Here is a 16012-nt window from a genome sequence, read left to right as displayed (position 1 = left end):
GACGTTTTTTGCAGAGACATCCTAGGCACACATCATTTGCTGATAGACTCACTAGAAAGGGATCTAATTTCTAGTACCTTGTGGTGGTAGACATTAAACTACAGTGCTTGGATCTGGCCTGTTTCTGTGAAAACACTGGCTGCTCTCTCCCAGCCCTTACTTGGCTCTGCTCATGGACTGAGAAACTGCCATTTTTAGATGCTCTAATCATAAAGCTGGAGAATAGAGGATCTTGACAAACTAAACTGTGTTTGCCATCAGCTTTAGAAGGTAGAGCTGCACATGTAAGTGGTGATAATTACATTGATTGTTATCTATGTGGAGATCGGTCCTGCTCATTCCTGCAGGAAAGTCTTATGAGTGAATAAAACTGGTGTGAAAGTCATAATGCGCATACTAATAGCTTCTGTAGCATAATTAGCTGTCAGCACTGAGGAGGCAAATGTCTCCCTGCTGGCTTCACATCTTTTTATCCAAGACAGTTTCAGAAGCAATAGCCCTTGCCTTCATACAAAAGTAGCGACAAGAGATACACATGTACAAGAGAATTGGTTGAAGATGGGAAACAAAAGCCATTGTACCTAGAGCAGCCCAGAGACTCCTTCCCAGGCACAGGAGGGTGAGCAGGAGGGTGCCCTGGCATTGTTTGATGGAATTGGCTCTGACAGCCAAGTTATTCGAAGGGTTTCTTTATCTTCTGATATGCAAGAAACTAGGATAAGAAATTTGAGAGATGTCACTGCTTATCTTCACTGGCATATTGGGATGAAACCTGCGTTTATCCATTCACACAATCTAACACCATCTATGTCTTGCATTTGTGCATCATCAGTGTTACTATAATAAGAAACTGCAGATTCTGTTTCATTCTGAATATTTCAGTATCTTGCTGCTCAGATGTGGTAAGTACAAACATTGCATAACCATACTGAAATCTGCTTAACTCAGTGGAGCAATCCATTGTTGCAGCCGTTGTCAGCTACTTTAATTATACTGTAAATATTGGACACTGAGCTGAAAATAATTAACTTTGCGGTGGATGTTAAATAAAGTAAAGAATACAAATGAAATTGGGGAAGCAGTCTGCATAATAGAGATTCTTTTTCTGCAGAATAAATAATTCCTGTTTCCAAGAAAGGCAGCTTATCCACTTCCAGCAAGAGCCACAGTGTGCATACACAAGAAGTAGTGATATGATCTCTTCAAAGTCTATTAACAGGAGTGAGAAAATGAATTCTGAAAATTGTTTACTCACCATCCTCAGGAGGTGGTTTGCAATGTGCTGTTATGACAATGCTAATCTCCTCTCCACTGAAAGTGACCTTGAGTGTCCTGGTTTCCCAGCATCTGGGAATTAAAATACACCAATTATTTGACGTTAGACTCAGAAAATCTTCTATAGAATTAAACTTCAGCATAACAAACAATTAAATGATGTAAATATAAACTGTAGTATATGTTTTGTTTTTCCACTAACATAATAGTACTAGTGTGAATGGGCTCCTGCAGAGCAGAGTCGCTACATGGTAGAGCTATACTTGGGAAATCACTGGAAGAAGAGTTGGGACTTATTCTTCCAACGGGAAGAGTGTGTACTGTAGGCGGATGGACTGTGTACTCAGGCCGATGTAGTACATATACAGACACAGTAATACGTGTTCCTAAATTACCCACACATAGAGGGCAACTATATGTGTAGTGATGGCTATTATGTTAGGTAGGGTGGGAATACTACACAGTAATCACTACATAATTATGTGGTGTGTAAGTGGTTGTTTCTGTCCTTTTTGCTGTTCAGAATACAGCTAAAATGCTGATTTTATTTTAAGTATGATCATTTATGTGATCATTCCATAATTTATGGACTATTTCTCTTACGGAAAAGTTGGATATTTTAATCTTCAAATTGAATAATCCACTGATTTATTAAAACACTACAGTATTTATGCTTCCTGGAAGACAACTTCTTCTGTCATGTCAACAAGTCAGCTACATGCCTGGTTAAATCAGTTGTATTCTGAGTTAGCTGCTCCTCCATAAAAAGGGAAGGGGTAGAAGTGTGGCAGGGCATCACCAAAAGGGAACCTGGAAGTCACTCCTTATGAAGAAGAGAGGTTGAAGACTGAGAATGAAGTTGGAAAATGAACAATCAGGCCAGCCAACCTGGGTGCAGGGTGATGACCCTGTAAGAGGATGAGCTACACAAATTTGAGTTTTGTAGGACTGTGTTAGTTGGCCTCTTCTGCTGCAGGATCGCAGCAGTCCACGTGAAGGCTGAAGCCGTGCAAACTCTTGGAGATCCCTGCATCCGCTGTAATGGTCTCAGTGGATGTGGAAGGAGCATATGCTATAGAACTGGAGCGAGGCAGCTGCCTCAAAACTGGGACATACAAAAGTGTCCAAGTCACCATTTCTCTCCCTTTCTGACTTGGGAGTACTTCTGTTAGCCATGACTGAGAGGCTGGAGGCTATTTCTGTTGCATTTCCAGCATCTGCTGTTCAATCCAGAGGTGTTTTAACCTGATAAAGAAGATTTCAGGCTTTTCCGTGACGAAGCACAATTTTTTTTGTATTTGAAATAGACATCTTCCTCTGAGGCAGACAGTGCACCTGCTCTGGACTGCTGTGGTGGATATGGGATTATGTCTGGGGCAAATAGCAGAATTTATGAGATTCTACTTTTTTTGGATCCTCTCGTGGTGAGTCTCTGACATAACATGAAGTACAGAACTGGCTGCACACCGTCAGCTGCTCACCTTGCATCTCCACGGTGCAAGCACACCACATCTCCACTGTGGGCATGGCTTGTTGCTTCTAGGGAGTTAATGAAGAGCTAAAAAGTCTGTCTTGAGCATTTTCCTTCCCTTCTGATCTTGGAGGAATTGAAGATCTCTCTGACCTGTAAAGTGGGACGTTCACAGTACAGGCTGACTTCACCAGGTTATTCTTGGAATAAGTTTGTCAATGTCTATTCAGCACTTTCATGTACACAGGTGAGCTGTGTTTTAAGAAGAGTTGGGGATTGAAGATTTGGCCACAAGGAGCAAGTTTTCTCTGTCATTACTGACTTCAAGACTATCCCTCCTGTACTAAAATGAAAAACTGTCAGACATGTATTCTACCTAGTCCCTTTCTTCAAGTGTAGTCAGCAAAAAAATAAGACAGAACAGATCAGTTTTCCTCACAGTCACTGTGTGTCTTGCTGGGATTCTGTGTTCAGTGACATGAGTAGCTCCAACTGCATCTGTATTAATGATGTGTTGTGCAGACAAATCTTGGAAATCCATTAAGATGTATTTTTGCTATGGCAACCAATTAATTCTAATGCCCTGGCTGCGATAACTTCCAAGTCCAGATGATTGGCCAAAGGGTAAGAAATGTTTTGATCTTTTGCTGTATTAAATTTAATCTTGTCTAAAATACAGTCTCACAATTGGTGACTTTTCCACCAGGATCATAAAGGTTCAGTAGTACTGAGGATTAGACCTTCATGATGAGATGTGATTGTGTTGTTGGCTGGTGTAAACTTAATGTGTGAAACGTTGTTTGAATAGGTCTGCTTTGTCCATAGAGATGTGTAGATATTACAACATGCAATCATAATGCTCTTTCACATTCAGGCTGTTCAAACAATAGCACTGCTTGATGGGTACATATAATCTTAAAATTCTCAGTAGCAACAGTGTGATATTTTGTGGAGGTAATAATATTTGATCATACAATGGAGTGTGAATTTTGCTCGTTCTTTTACTGCTAAGTTGCATGCGATTATTTATAAGCAACAACATCTGAATTCTGTAAATATGAAAAGTGTAAAATTGTCTCAAATTAATTTATTTTGCAAAGATTTGCCTCAAATGTTTATGTAATTCATGTGCCTAAATAGACACTGTGTATCGAAGAGTAAGCAAGTATGCAACTTTACCATGTCAAGAACAGAATACAGAAAGCAAACCTCACCTGCAAATGTGAAAGGCAATGGGGATGGAGGAGATAGAAGAATGATAGCAGCCATCCTTTTTTTCTGAAAATATCAAAAGGCCAAGTCAATGTAAATGCAGTATTTCACTTAGATTTACAAAATACTAGATCTTCAAATCAGTAGATATTATCATAGAAATTTGATAATTTGATTAGTTACATTTTGCAAAAGCCACTTTTGTTCCTATGACAAGGCATAGGATTTAATTGATTATGCTTTCCGTACACAGTGCACAATACTGGCCAATATCTGTGTTTGGATATAAGTCTTGTTCCAAACTATCGTTAGAAAAAACCCCAACATTCCAGTATCTTCAGTGTGCTGTGATGAATAATCCACCCTACTTCAATTTATTAAATGTTTTCAGTTCACAAAACATTCGGAGCAGAAACATATATCATGACATGACGAAAAAATATTTTCTGTTTATAAAACATACTGTATATGGCTAATTTCCCTTAAACTTCCTAGGGTCACTAAATGCAATAGGCATATCCTTGCTGCTTTTAATCACAGTTGTTTCCAACTGTGGTCAAAAGGCAAACCTCTGATATGGTTTAAGAGGTTTGCTTTTACTTGACTCTGTAAGTTGTAATAATTGCTTCTTTTCAGCTTCCTGAATTTCTGGCCTAACGGGTTACGTTACCCACAGGCAGGTAGCCATATCCAGACTTTAATGGGATCACAAAGCCTACAGCATCGGAGCCGCGAGCAGCAGTATGAAGGAAACATGAACAAAGTCACCATTCAGCAGTTTCAGCCACCACTGCCTATTCAGATTCCCTCTTCGCAGAGCTCTCGAGCACCTCAGACAGGGCGGTGTTTAATCCAAACCAAGGGTCAGAGAAGTACGGATGCGTATCAGGAGCAGGTGAGAAAGTGTGTCTATAAAATAACACTGACAAAAACTTTCTCGGTTTTTTCTGCCTTGTATACAGCAGGAAAAGGGAGCCTAGGGCAATAACGGAGGGTAGCTGAGCCAGACAGCATGGGCGAGCATGGCTGAGCTGGAGGCAGGGAAGCAGGTGTATCCTCTTCCCCAACACCAGAGACTGATACCATTTTTTCCTTGGATTGACCAAGCAACACAATTTGGCACTAAAGTTCCTGAACAGAGCTGACATCACTGGGTCATACCGAATTAATTTGCAATTTCTGCCAATTCCCCGGTAACCTAGTTCAGTGCTAAGAGTGCAGCATGTGTTGGCGAGATGCTGATCTTCTCAGATTTGTACTGGCTGCTGCAGTTTAGGCTAAGAAAGGCCAGCTGTAGCTCCAGTGCCCCCAGTCAAACAAAATGGGCGCTGATGAGTTTCTTCATTAAGTGGTCGTATCCCCATTATATTTGGCCTTAATGATTGCAGTAACTGTTTGAGGCACCCGAGTTGCAGGGTAAGGTTCAGAATCATTAGTAAACTTTTCTCTTGTGTAAAGCGTTGGACAATCCGCACAAGTAGCTGCCTGTATTAAGTCCCTGAGTATAGCATTGAGATTCAGAAGCAATTGCCTGTGTGGCTCGAGTACATGCTCAGACTGGCTCAATGGGTAGTCATTAAGCTACACTGCAGTAATTTTTATTTTATGTTCAATTACCCAATGCCATTTAGAGTCATGCTGACTAGAAGAGAAGATTCAGCACTATTTCCTGGAGTAAGGCACTTGTAAAATTGGTTGGTGCTAAGTGCAGGCTATCAGAGCTGTGTCCCTGATACTGACAATGGTCTAAAGATCTCTAAGCTTCAGAGTACTTAGTCCTTGGGTTTGTCCCAGGCATAGCACCAGGGATGCTGCACGTCTGACACCTTCTGGAAAAATAAAAGTGCACAAGATGAAGCCTCACTGACAGATTTATCCCAGTGTTTAAGTGAAAAATTTGGCCATTGTGAACTGCTCTTTCACAAGTCTAAAGGGTTTTTTTTCTCCTTGAAAATAAAATTTTAAAATATATGCAAAAATACATGTAGCACTGTGAATATTATGGTATCATTGCAGCATGCTAAAATCATGAAAACACTTTCTGTTTATAACTATTCTACTGACTTCTACCGTATTGTTCAGTACAGCTTTTGAGAGGGTCAACTCATCAACTCATCTCCTTAAGGGTGAAATGTGATATATGAGAAGAGGATGCCATTGTTTAGGTAGCCTTTAATGTTGGCATTGACTTATCTTGCCGTATCTTTTTAACCTAGTTTTGTGTGAGAATAGAGAAGAATCCTGGCCTTGGTTTTAGTATCAGTGGTGGAATAAGTGGACAAGGAAATCCATTCAAACCTTCTGATAAGGTGAGCTATAAATTCCTCTCTAAATGGTCCTTATTTTAGAGTGCCCTATAGTGGAGACATAGATAACATGAGTGAAAGTTTTATGCACTTCTGTTGTGATAGTTGAAAGAATTTTTCCCATACTTAGCTTTTTTTTATTAGGGGAGTGTTGTTCACTTTTTTTTTCTAGTTAATGAAGACAAGAGAATCAAAACAGAAATCAATGGGTGTCTGCCTTATATTCCATGTATAAGATCATTTTTGAGACTGTTTTTTGGAGAATCGTCTCTTTCACTTTCTTCTTTTAAGACTCAGTATAGGCCCTGATTAAACTTTCACTGAAGTCACTAGAGGGAATAGTAAACCAGTAATAGCATCACTAGGTAGCTGAAATGCCAGGATTTATAGCAACTGTATCAAATAAAATTGGCCTGGCCTGCAAACTGGCCTGGAGATCAGCAGTGCTTTACAAACACCATGGCAAGCAGTCTTCTGTTCTGTAATGCTCATTAAAAATTACACCATTATGGTACGTGATGGTCAGGAAGACTCAGTATTCATTCTGGGAATTACACATTTAAGATGTTGATAAATCTCTTTACAGTAAAAGGAAGCCTAGTAAAAATGCAACATCTGGTGATTATCAGCTACACAGGGCTTTAGGATTAGGAAATGCACTCTTAGACCTGTGAATTCTTCTGTTCTGTGCAGTAAAACTGACTGGAGTTTGTTCAGAAACAAGTACTATGGGTACCTCTCTGTTAAACATATTCTTATAGTTTATATTCTTTGATAACACTGGATTCAGTTTTAAGAGGCAGTCATAACTTCCATAAATATTGAGAATGTTTGGCGAATGATGAAACTATCTTTTCATCTCTTCTCAAAAATACGAGATCTGTGTGCAAATTAAAAGAATAATTTCCCCACCACTCTGAATTACAACAGAAAGCTAATTGGAAATGTAAAATACGCTTGGAAATATCAATCTAACACAATCTTAATTCCTTTCAATTTTCTCATTGATAATCCCTGTTTTGAACTTCAGGAATAGTTCCATTTAATATACATAACCATCAGGCATTTTAACAACTATCCCTTAAAACATGCTCTTTTTTGATGTCCTTCTTTGAGACTGCACACTGGAATTACACTTCGTAATGTCATGGCCTTTTTTTCCACAGTTTAATGTATGATGTTAGAATTAAGCTATACTTCCACTGTCTATCACTTGCCTGAAATTATTAAAGAAGAGTCTGTATCCCACTATGAATGTGTCTGCACCAGTAATACATGCAGTGCAGTAACAGCTGTAGACAGACTTAATTTTACCAATAACAGAAATGCAAAATTGTGTACTAAGGGAGTGATGGGGTGGTTAGATTGAAGGAATTAATAGCTCAAAAGTTTTTTATGTGTTGTTACTCTGAAACATTGCTTCCCACACCATTAAATCAGATTTATCATGTTTTAAATATCACAGAAGCGATAAGAGGGTGATACTGTCTCTCGTCATACATGCCAGTCGTTTGTGATGGTTTTAAGTCACGCATATGGTACCATTCTGTCTATAAGATGAAATCAGTGGGGATGGCAGTGAGCTCTCTTCTGCATAGCGATATACCCTTGTCCTGACACGTTGATGGTACTGAGGTGAGAGGAAAGGACAGGGAAAGCAGCAGAAAGCACAGAAGCAATCAGTCATTTTGAATGGCAGGCTTATGTCACAAGTTAATGGCATGTGGATGAAATATAAGCAGCCCATCACTCTGCTCTCGAGGAGCTCAAGTTTTTATAAGGTCAACAGAAATACTGGACAGTACCTTGCTCCAGAAGGCTATAAAATCCCTCAAGGATGCACATGATTTGCATGATGATACCAAGCAGGGAATTTCTCTGGTGTCTCTGGGAGCAATGTAAATGGCTAAAATTTAGCCTATATTCAGTTCTAGAGGCTGCTTAAAGGTATTTACCCTCAACAGCGGGGTAAACACAGTAGAGAAAGTGAGACTGAGGGTACAGAAGTACAGGACTGCATGAGCTGTATGGGAAATATTTCAAATGTGTTCATCATCTAGGAACTCAAGTCTTTGATTTTGGGTTTCATTAATGTATTTTACTGAAATTCTGAAAACAAATCCAAAAATATCCTTTATTACTTAATAATTTTTCCCCTTTCAAAGTCATTCACTCCTCAGACACTGGATTAAGTGGCAGTCCTACAGACCATTGTACTGAATATCTCAAGGGCTGATTATCAAGGCTGCTTTTTAGAAATTGTTTTAAACTTTTTTTTTCTCTTAGAGAAACTAAACAAAGATTACTGTCTAGATTATGGTATGCATTAGTATAATAAATTAATGCCTGCTCCATTTTAATTATCCTCCTGATAACCCTGTTACTCTTGTCCTATTCAAATTGGACATTATTTTGTGAGACAGAATCTTAGTTTCAAATGACCCACAATTATATTTGTGTCAGGCTGAAGGTCGTGGAGAGCTGCTACAAACCCGTACTACTGTTTCATTACGAAGAGATTAAAAAAAGAGTTTAGTGTTTAGACCACTGCCAGAGTATATAAAGCCCCCAGACACCATTTAGGGAGACACCTGTATTTTGGGAACTAGTTCTTGGTGATAGCATCCTAACCTCTGTTACTTCTGACTTATAGGGTATCTTTGTTACTAGGGTTCAGCCTGACGGACCAGCATCCAGCCTGCTCCAGCCTGGCGATAAGATCCTCCAGGTATGGATGGATTTAACTGCTTTGTAACTGAACTGAGTCTTTGCATCTTACACGTACAATGATACTGTTTTCAGTACAAGTTAACTGCTAGTTTTGTTGTTGCGGTACTTTAATATTGATTTAGAACAGAGTGTTACCCGCAGTTCTTTTGAAAGCTGGTCTCAGAAGGAAAGAATAAAGCTGTTTGAAAACAAACTGAGGATGTGAAAAAGAGGCACTGAGGTGTGCTGTCTGACACCCCCCCTGCCACTAGCAAGGAGCTGAATTAAATCCAGGGAACACGGTGAGAGCAGAGGGACCACAGCACAGCAAGGAGCCGGACTGTCCTTCGTTTTGCCTGGCAGCTTCTGCTCCCTCCCCAGGGACACTGAATAAGGCACATTGGTGCCAGCCCCAGCCTTCTGGGAGGGAATGGCACTGCAGGAAAGGGTTAATGCTCACAATCTGTCACAAGAATGATCTAAGTGACACAATTTAAACTCTCAAATAAAAATAATCCTTACATCATTCCCAGCTTTTCCACACTAACAGTGTAAGAAGGTGCAGGGAGAAAGGAGCTTTACAAGCAGTTTCACAAACATAAGTATATGACAAAGCAAGACATAATTTTCACCTTTGCAGCTGATGTGACACTGGTGTAAGGCGCTATATAGTGGCATTTTTTGACAGAATTGTAACCGGCAATATTTTTGCCTCTCTTTCGCTGCCTCAGCATTTTTGAATGCACTCGCATGAAAAACAGCCACTACTGGATCATGAAAGCATCTGCACAATTTACAGAGAAATCTCAGCTTTTTGTTCTCTTTTTTGTTTCTGTAACAAATATTTTCTGTATTCCAGTGAACTTTTAAAATAGAAAGTCAGGCTATTCCTGAACATACCTTCCAAAAATTACTCATTCACAGAAAACAATGGCTGTCCATGTAGAAAAGGGTTTTCTACCATGAACTGCAAGGTTGTTTCGTTTTTTTTGTTAAGCCTGGAAAATGTGTTACCACTGGCAACAAATAGTATTACTTTTGACAAAAGGAAGAGAGTCGTTATAGCTGTCTGAAATGCTCATAACAGTTTTTCAAGCCATTCACACTGATCAAGGGTAAGAGGTTAACTGTGTTTTAATCAGCTATGTGAAGGAAGTCAGCAGACCAAGGATATTTCAAATGTCTTTGGTAGCTCCCTCCTCCTGCCTCCCTCTCTCCTTCGCTCCCCACTGCCCCTCCTACCAAGCACAGGTGCTGCAGTAGTTATCAGCTCTGAAGTCTACAATAGGCAACTCGCGTTTAATCGCTGGTATGTTCAAAAAACAGTGAAACAAAGAAAATAGCGAAGCTAAATGAAGTACAAAATGAGCTAGAGATACTTAGAATAATCGAGGTGCTATATTGAAAGCTGAGCTTAGTAACAGAAACCAAAATAGGTAAGAGTAAAATATGTTAAAAAGTAACAGCAAACTAAATGAGAAGGTTGCCTGCAGGGGCAAGCAGTGGGCATACACCGTGGGGGTAGTCTTAACGGAGTCGTGTGAGGGCTGTATTGTTCTGTGCAGGGACTGGTCCGTTGCATGTGTGTAGCTAGCATGTCTTCATCAAAGATGTACGCTTTTGACCCGCATTTATTTTATAGCTATTGTTATGTCAAATGATTTCTCCTGATGGGCACAGGCCATCAGGAGCTGGCATTTCTCATGTTGCAGCATGTATTCCTAAAATAGGAGCATTTATGTATATTTGTATAATCACATGTAAGGTACTGCTGCATTTTTTTTAGGTAGCAAATTTCTCCTAATTTATTCATCACTTACGTTGATGAAGTTTGTTTGACTTTGCACTCTCAGTTATTCTCGTAGGATTGTGGATCAGTCTCAGCAGTTTCACATTCGTCACTGTCAGTACATCATTTCAAATTCTCTTGGCACGAAAGTTTTCCTTTTATTTGCAATTACTTCTACCCATGCATAATACCTATTACCAGGTGTTGATTTATACTGTGGCAAGTAAAAGGGAGGTCATTAATCTCATGAAGGAATTAACAGAAAAAAACATAACTGTGATGAAGGACATTTTACTTCTCAGATATAAGCAATACCTTTAACTAAAAGTGTCCAGATCCCTAGGCAGTAAGAATTTGAAATTATTAATACTCGCTGGCATCACTTCACCTCCACCCCCATTTTCCACTGTTACCATCACCTTTGCATTTATCTCATGAGACAACACCCTGCCAGAGACTAGGGCTTTGTAATACCAGTTACTATGCAGAAAGAGGTTCCTCTTCACCCACAGCCTCTCTTCTTTGGCGTCTGTAGCTATCTGCGCCACTTGGTATCTTCCACAGATGCGCTGGTTGTGACACCAGTTTCTGCTGGGACTCCGAGGGAGGAACCATCTTCCTGTGTTTCCTCAGTCTTAGCCCACTCTGCCCTCACACTGCCTGCCCCGTGATCTGCTTTTAGTATCATCTAAATCTCCTGTGCTACAGGTTGTCCCTCCCGTCATGTCTGGCTGACGCTTCCCCCCGCAGCGTTACTGGCTGGCGCCTTTATGTTTTACCGTGTCAGGTAACGCCAGTGCCGCCGTTACCGGAGCGCCTCGATGTCTGTGCACCTTTTGTGCTCCCATGCAGTGAATTCAGTTTACTCGAGATGATACACAGGAAGATATTATCAGACCAAGACTCAAAAGGGAAATTTTTTAAATATTTACATGGAAGAATTTGCTGAGCAGGATGTTTTCAGGAGAAGCAGTCATGTTTCTGTCATGCATTATATGTCTCCCCAAGCAGTTTTGGTAAAAGAGGAAGGAAAGCTCTAACAATGAAAAGGCTTGACATTCCCTGGGTGGAGTTACCCAACTCACTGAGAAACTTTCATTCTCAAACACAGTTTTGCCCATTGCCTGTTTTTGATAGGAGAGTGTGTGTGTGTCTTCTACAGTGAACAAATTCTGGTCCTTACAAGTCCAGAAGCCCACGGCCCCGATGGGATCCTGGGGGGAGCAGAATTGTTGTATCTTTCCTTTCTGCATCATAAACTCTTAAGTTATTTATTTGATAAGTAAGAATGATTTTTCTGTTATAAAATTAGCAGCAGTTTTAACAGATTACTTTTAAGGAGGAACGCAGTTGTATGGCTGCTAAGTCTGTCAGCACGGAGCGAGCAGCTCTATCGTCTGTGTCGTACAATTTTGCCACTGTATGTTAAAGGCTGCCCTTCAGTTCTAAGAAATCTTGTTTTGGTGGCTCCATGATTCACCCAAAACCCATTCTTTCTGTCTAATAATTAGAACCAAATAATAACTCAGTGTGTAAATATATATGCGGATCACTTAGCATATTTTGTGGGGAATGTGAGACCACAGCAGGAATGAAAGAAGTAGATTCCAATTATCATTCATTTATATGTTAAATAACAAATCCCTCTGGGTGTGGCCTGCTTAGGTATCTTTGGATGTGTATCTCCTACAGCCCTCTTCCACTGAGAAACTTTTCTTGCAGAAAAGAGTTTTCTCCACTAGCTAGACCTGAACCTGCACAAAGTTGTCCTGTACCCCTTATTGTGCAGCTTGAAAATGAGAAGGGGAGTGGGCAGAGCTGCCTGCTCTCAGGTTTGTTTGCAGGTTTTTTTTTTTTTTTTTTCTTCCCGAATGAGCAATACAGATCCCAGTGAGCTGTGTGGTGAATAAACTGAAACTTCTTCAGTTTCCCTCTGAATTACATCAGAGTCCGAGCTGACCTCAAACTGAATGCCAAACGGCTGCCTGATTTTGGCACCTAAGTGAATGTCTTTGAAACTTTTCCTGCCTGAAATTGGTATTCCTGTTTCTCAGAGCAAATATATTTTATTCTATTAAGCTGAATAAAAGTGAGCTACTTTTCACTGTTGCTTGGATGCTGCCTTTTCTCTGTGCCTGCCCGTTGCCATTCCTGTGCAGTCGTCAGTGCTAGAGCTCGCAGCAGCTGATACCTTTGGACAGAAACATAAAATCATAGAATCATAGAATCATTTAGTTTGGAAAAGACCTTTAAGATCATCCAGTCCAATCATTAACCTAACGCTACCAAGTCCACCACTAAACCAATTAAAGGTAGAGTAGCAGTTTTGTGTTTCCTGGCTTGGTGGCTGGATTATTTTTTAATGAAAGTAAAAACTAGGAATCATTAAGGTTGGAAAGGATCTCTAGGATCATCAGTCCAACCATCAACCGAACACCACCGTGCCCACTAAACCATGTCCCAAAGTGCCACGTCTACCTGTTTTTTGAACACTTCCAGGGATGGTGACTCCACCACCTCTCTGGGCAGCCTGTTCCAATGCTTGACTACTCTTTCCATGAAGAAATTTTTCCTAATATCCAATCTAAACCTCCCCTGACGCAGCTTGAGGCCATTTCCTCTCATCCTATCACTTGTTACTTCAACATTCAAGTGCCAAGAAAGCACCACCACACTCATGGGCCTCCTGTGCCTGTAGAGATGTGCACACAGCACTTCTTTTAATTATCATTTTGGCCTGGGCATCCATTAATACAGTGAGAGGGCATGGGGCGTCCTTTCAGCAAGGGCCTGGTCTAGGGGGAGGATCTTAACTTCTGTGAGGAGACGACCGGCAGTGGGCACGGGAGAGCTGGGGAGGTGTGGGCACCCTGGGGGGCTCTGGCAGCCACTTTGTGCTGCTTGTCCAATGCCTCAGCCGTGCGGACTGCTGGTAAGGGGTGGCTCTTGAAGTCTGTCTCCCATATGTAATGTGGCGTAGTATGGTTTTGTTGTGGGCAAGAAGATAGCAATGTGTAATGGTCTGGATATGTGCAACAGATATCTGGTAGTTCTACTGGGCTGTAATTTCACAGCAGCAGTAGTTTATTAACCAATGCATGAAGGCTTCACTAACCTATTTTTAAATGTTATTTAAAATATAGATATATGTTGTTTAAGTGCAGTGTGTTTATAGAATTGCTGTAAGCTAGAGAGACCAGATTGTGCCACGGACAGCCCTATAGCCTGCCTCTCGATCACCTTCTCAGCGCTGGCAGCCTCCATAACCACTGCATAGCGCCAGACCCAGCTGTACACCCGCGCGTTCCCGGACGTGGTCTCGCTGTGCCTTTAGCAATGGGCTCCACGGGTAAAGGACAGTCGAGGTTTCTGCTGGTGTCTTTGCGGAGGGAAGGGGGAGTTTTGAACCAGCTGAGCATTCACCCAGCTGTGTGCGAGCCCTGCAGTACGGCCATGGGAGTCTCAGGACTTACCTGGCACCTAGGGAGCAGTCTTGAGGCTTTCATGGATGGCTAAATGGCAGGTGTCTGCAGCAAGCATTATCTTTGTTTGGTACCTGACCACCTTCACGGGCTGGCTTTATTCTGTAGAATGGTGGATCTTCTACTTTGGCTTAGTGATGACACTCCGTAAACTGTTGGTAATTATGTTTAAAATTTGACTATTTTAAGTAGCGTTGCACCAGACAGGTTCAGCTAGCACTAAAGCAGAAGTATTCAGTAAATTTTTCCCTTTTTGCATATGCAGTATGTCTGCATCTGATCCGAGCCAGAGTCTCCTTTGTAGTCAGCAATGCATTCTGGCAGCATTAACTTCCTTTGCGCTTCACAGCGTTTGCAACTCTTACATCCCAGAGTTATTGTTTCTTCAAAAAATATGCAGAATATCATAGAGTCACCAAAGAATTTAAGTTGGAAAGGATCCCTGGAGGTCATCTAGTCCAGCCCCTGCTCAAAGCAGGGGCGTGCAGTATCTGTCCAACAGAGGAAAAGAGAAATGTCTTCTCTCAGTGGAACAGTCAAACTTCTGTTTGCGGGAAGCCATTATATGATTATTATTTATTTTAGCCTTGTTTTTAATTTTCATATATCCCTTTGCTCCCCCAAAATGAAGATGCTAAATAGAATCTCATTTGATTTCTCTTCTTGTTTTTGTGTTACAGGCAAATGGACACAGTTTTGTACATATGGAACATGAGAAAGCTGTATTACTACTGAAGAGTTTCCAGAATACAGTAGACCTAGTTATTCAGCGTGAGCTTACTGTCTAAATATTTTTTTATAAATAGTAAATATGTCTAGCCAGATCTAATGTTCAAACAGATTTATACATAGGAAACAAATTTTTTGCCAATTGCTGGACCAATGGCAAACGGTAGTGCCAAATGTATAATACTATATGTTAGTACCAATCATCTTGAAAAAATATATTAACTATATAAATATATTGTTCATGTGGCTATGTATTAGTTTTAATTGTCAGCCTCTGGCTGTGCATTGGTGCGTTTTTTTAATCAAGTTACTTCTTAAGGTCAATTTCATATGATTTCAAAACACAGAAGCACATACAAATTCTTTAGGAATTCTGCTGTCCATCAGAAACACTGCCTCAAAGTTGTATATGCCTTTATAAAGATAAAATATATTAACCTGTACTTCCCATGAAATATTTCTATCATGTCACATACAAAAATATAGAGAAAAAAATATTTTCATAAACACCTCAAAGAAAGTATATATTAAATTAAATTTAATAATGTTCATTTATTTTCAATGCAAAGATATTATATGCCTTATGAAAATACCTGTACATATGCAGTGTGTATAGCTGGCTCCATATTAATTAGTAAAAATGTCACTATACAGGGTGAGATACTTAATAAATTATACTGTCAACTCTGGGACCTAGGTATAAATAACCTACATGAAAATTGGTTAACTTCCTTTTGTTTGATACTTTTAGTTGATTCCATGTGAACACACTAAATGGACAAACAGTGAGTTTAGACAGGTATGGTTCATAAATGGAAGAAGGTTGCGATGGGTGGCAGTAAAACTTCTTCTGTTGCTGCTAATTTTATTATTTAACTTTTTAATTGAAGGTTATAGGCCCTTTACTTACATTGCCCATTGCCCCGGTCTCACATTGGTTCTGTATTTTTCCTCTGGTCCAGGCTGTGCTAGTCCCTGCTCGCTATATTCACTATCAGGGAGGCTTTAACCTTTATACCGTCCTTTATTTGAGTAATAG

The 16012-nt window shown here is 40.3% G+C and overlaps 1 protein-coding gene across 1 annotated transcript in view; it reads left to right on the top strand.

Annotated features, from left to right (window-relative positions):
- Positions 1-15032, top strand: part of LRRC7 (leucine rich repeat containing 7) — a 178039-nt gene extending 163007 nt beyond the window's left edge. Inside the window, 4 exon segments of the mRNA XM_075710417.1 lie at positions 4635-4853; positions 6175-6267; positions 8918-8992; positions 14925-15032. Of these exon segments, the coding sequence (XP_075566532.1) occupies positions 4635-4853; positions 6175-6267; positions 8918-8992; positions 14925-15032 (495 nt within the window).
- Positions 15033-16012: the final 980 nt, after the last annotated feature.

The sequence above is a fragment of the Pelecanus crispus genome, chromosome 5, assembly GCF_030463565.1.
Source record: "Pelecanus crispus isolate bPelCri1 chromosome 5, bPelCri1.pri, whole genome shotgun sequence".
Taxonomy (NCBI): domain Eukaryota; kingdom Metazoa; phylum Chordata; class Aves; order Pelecaniformes; family Pelecanidae; genus Pelecanus; species Pelecanus crispus.
This window is presented reverse-complemented; position numbering and strand designations above follow the sequence as displayed.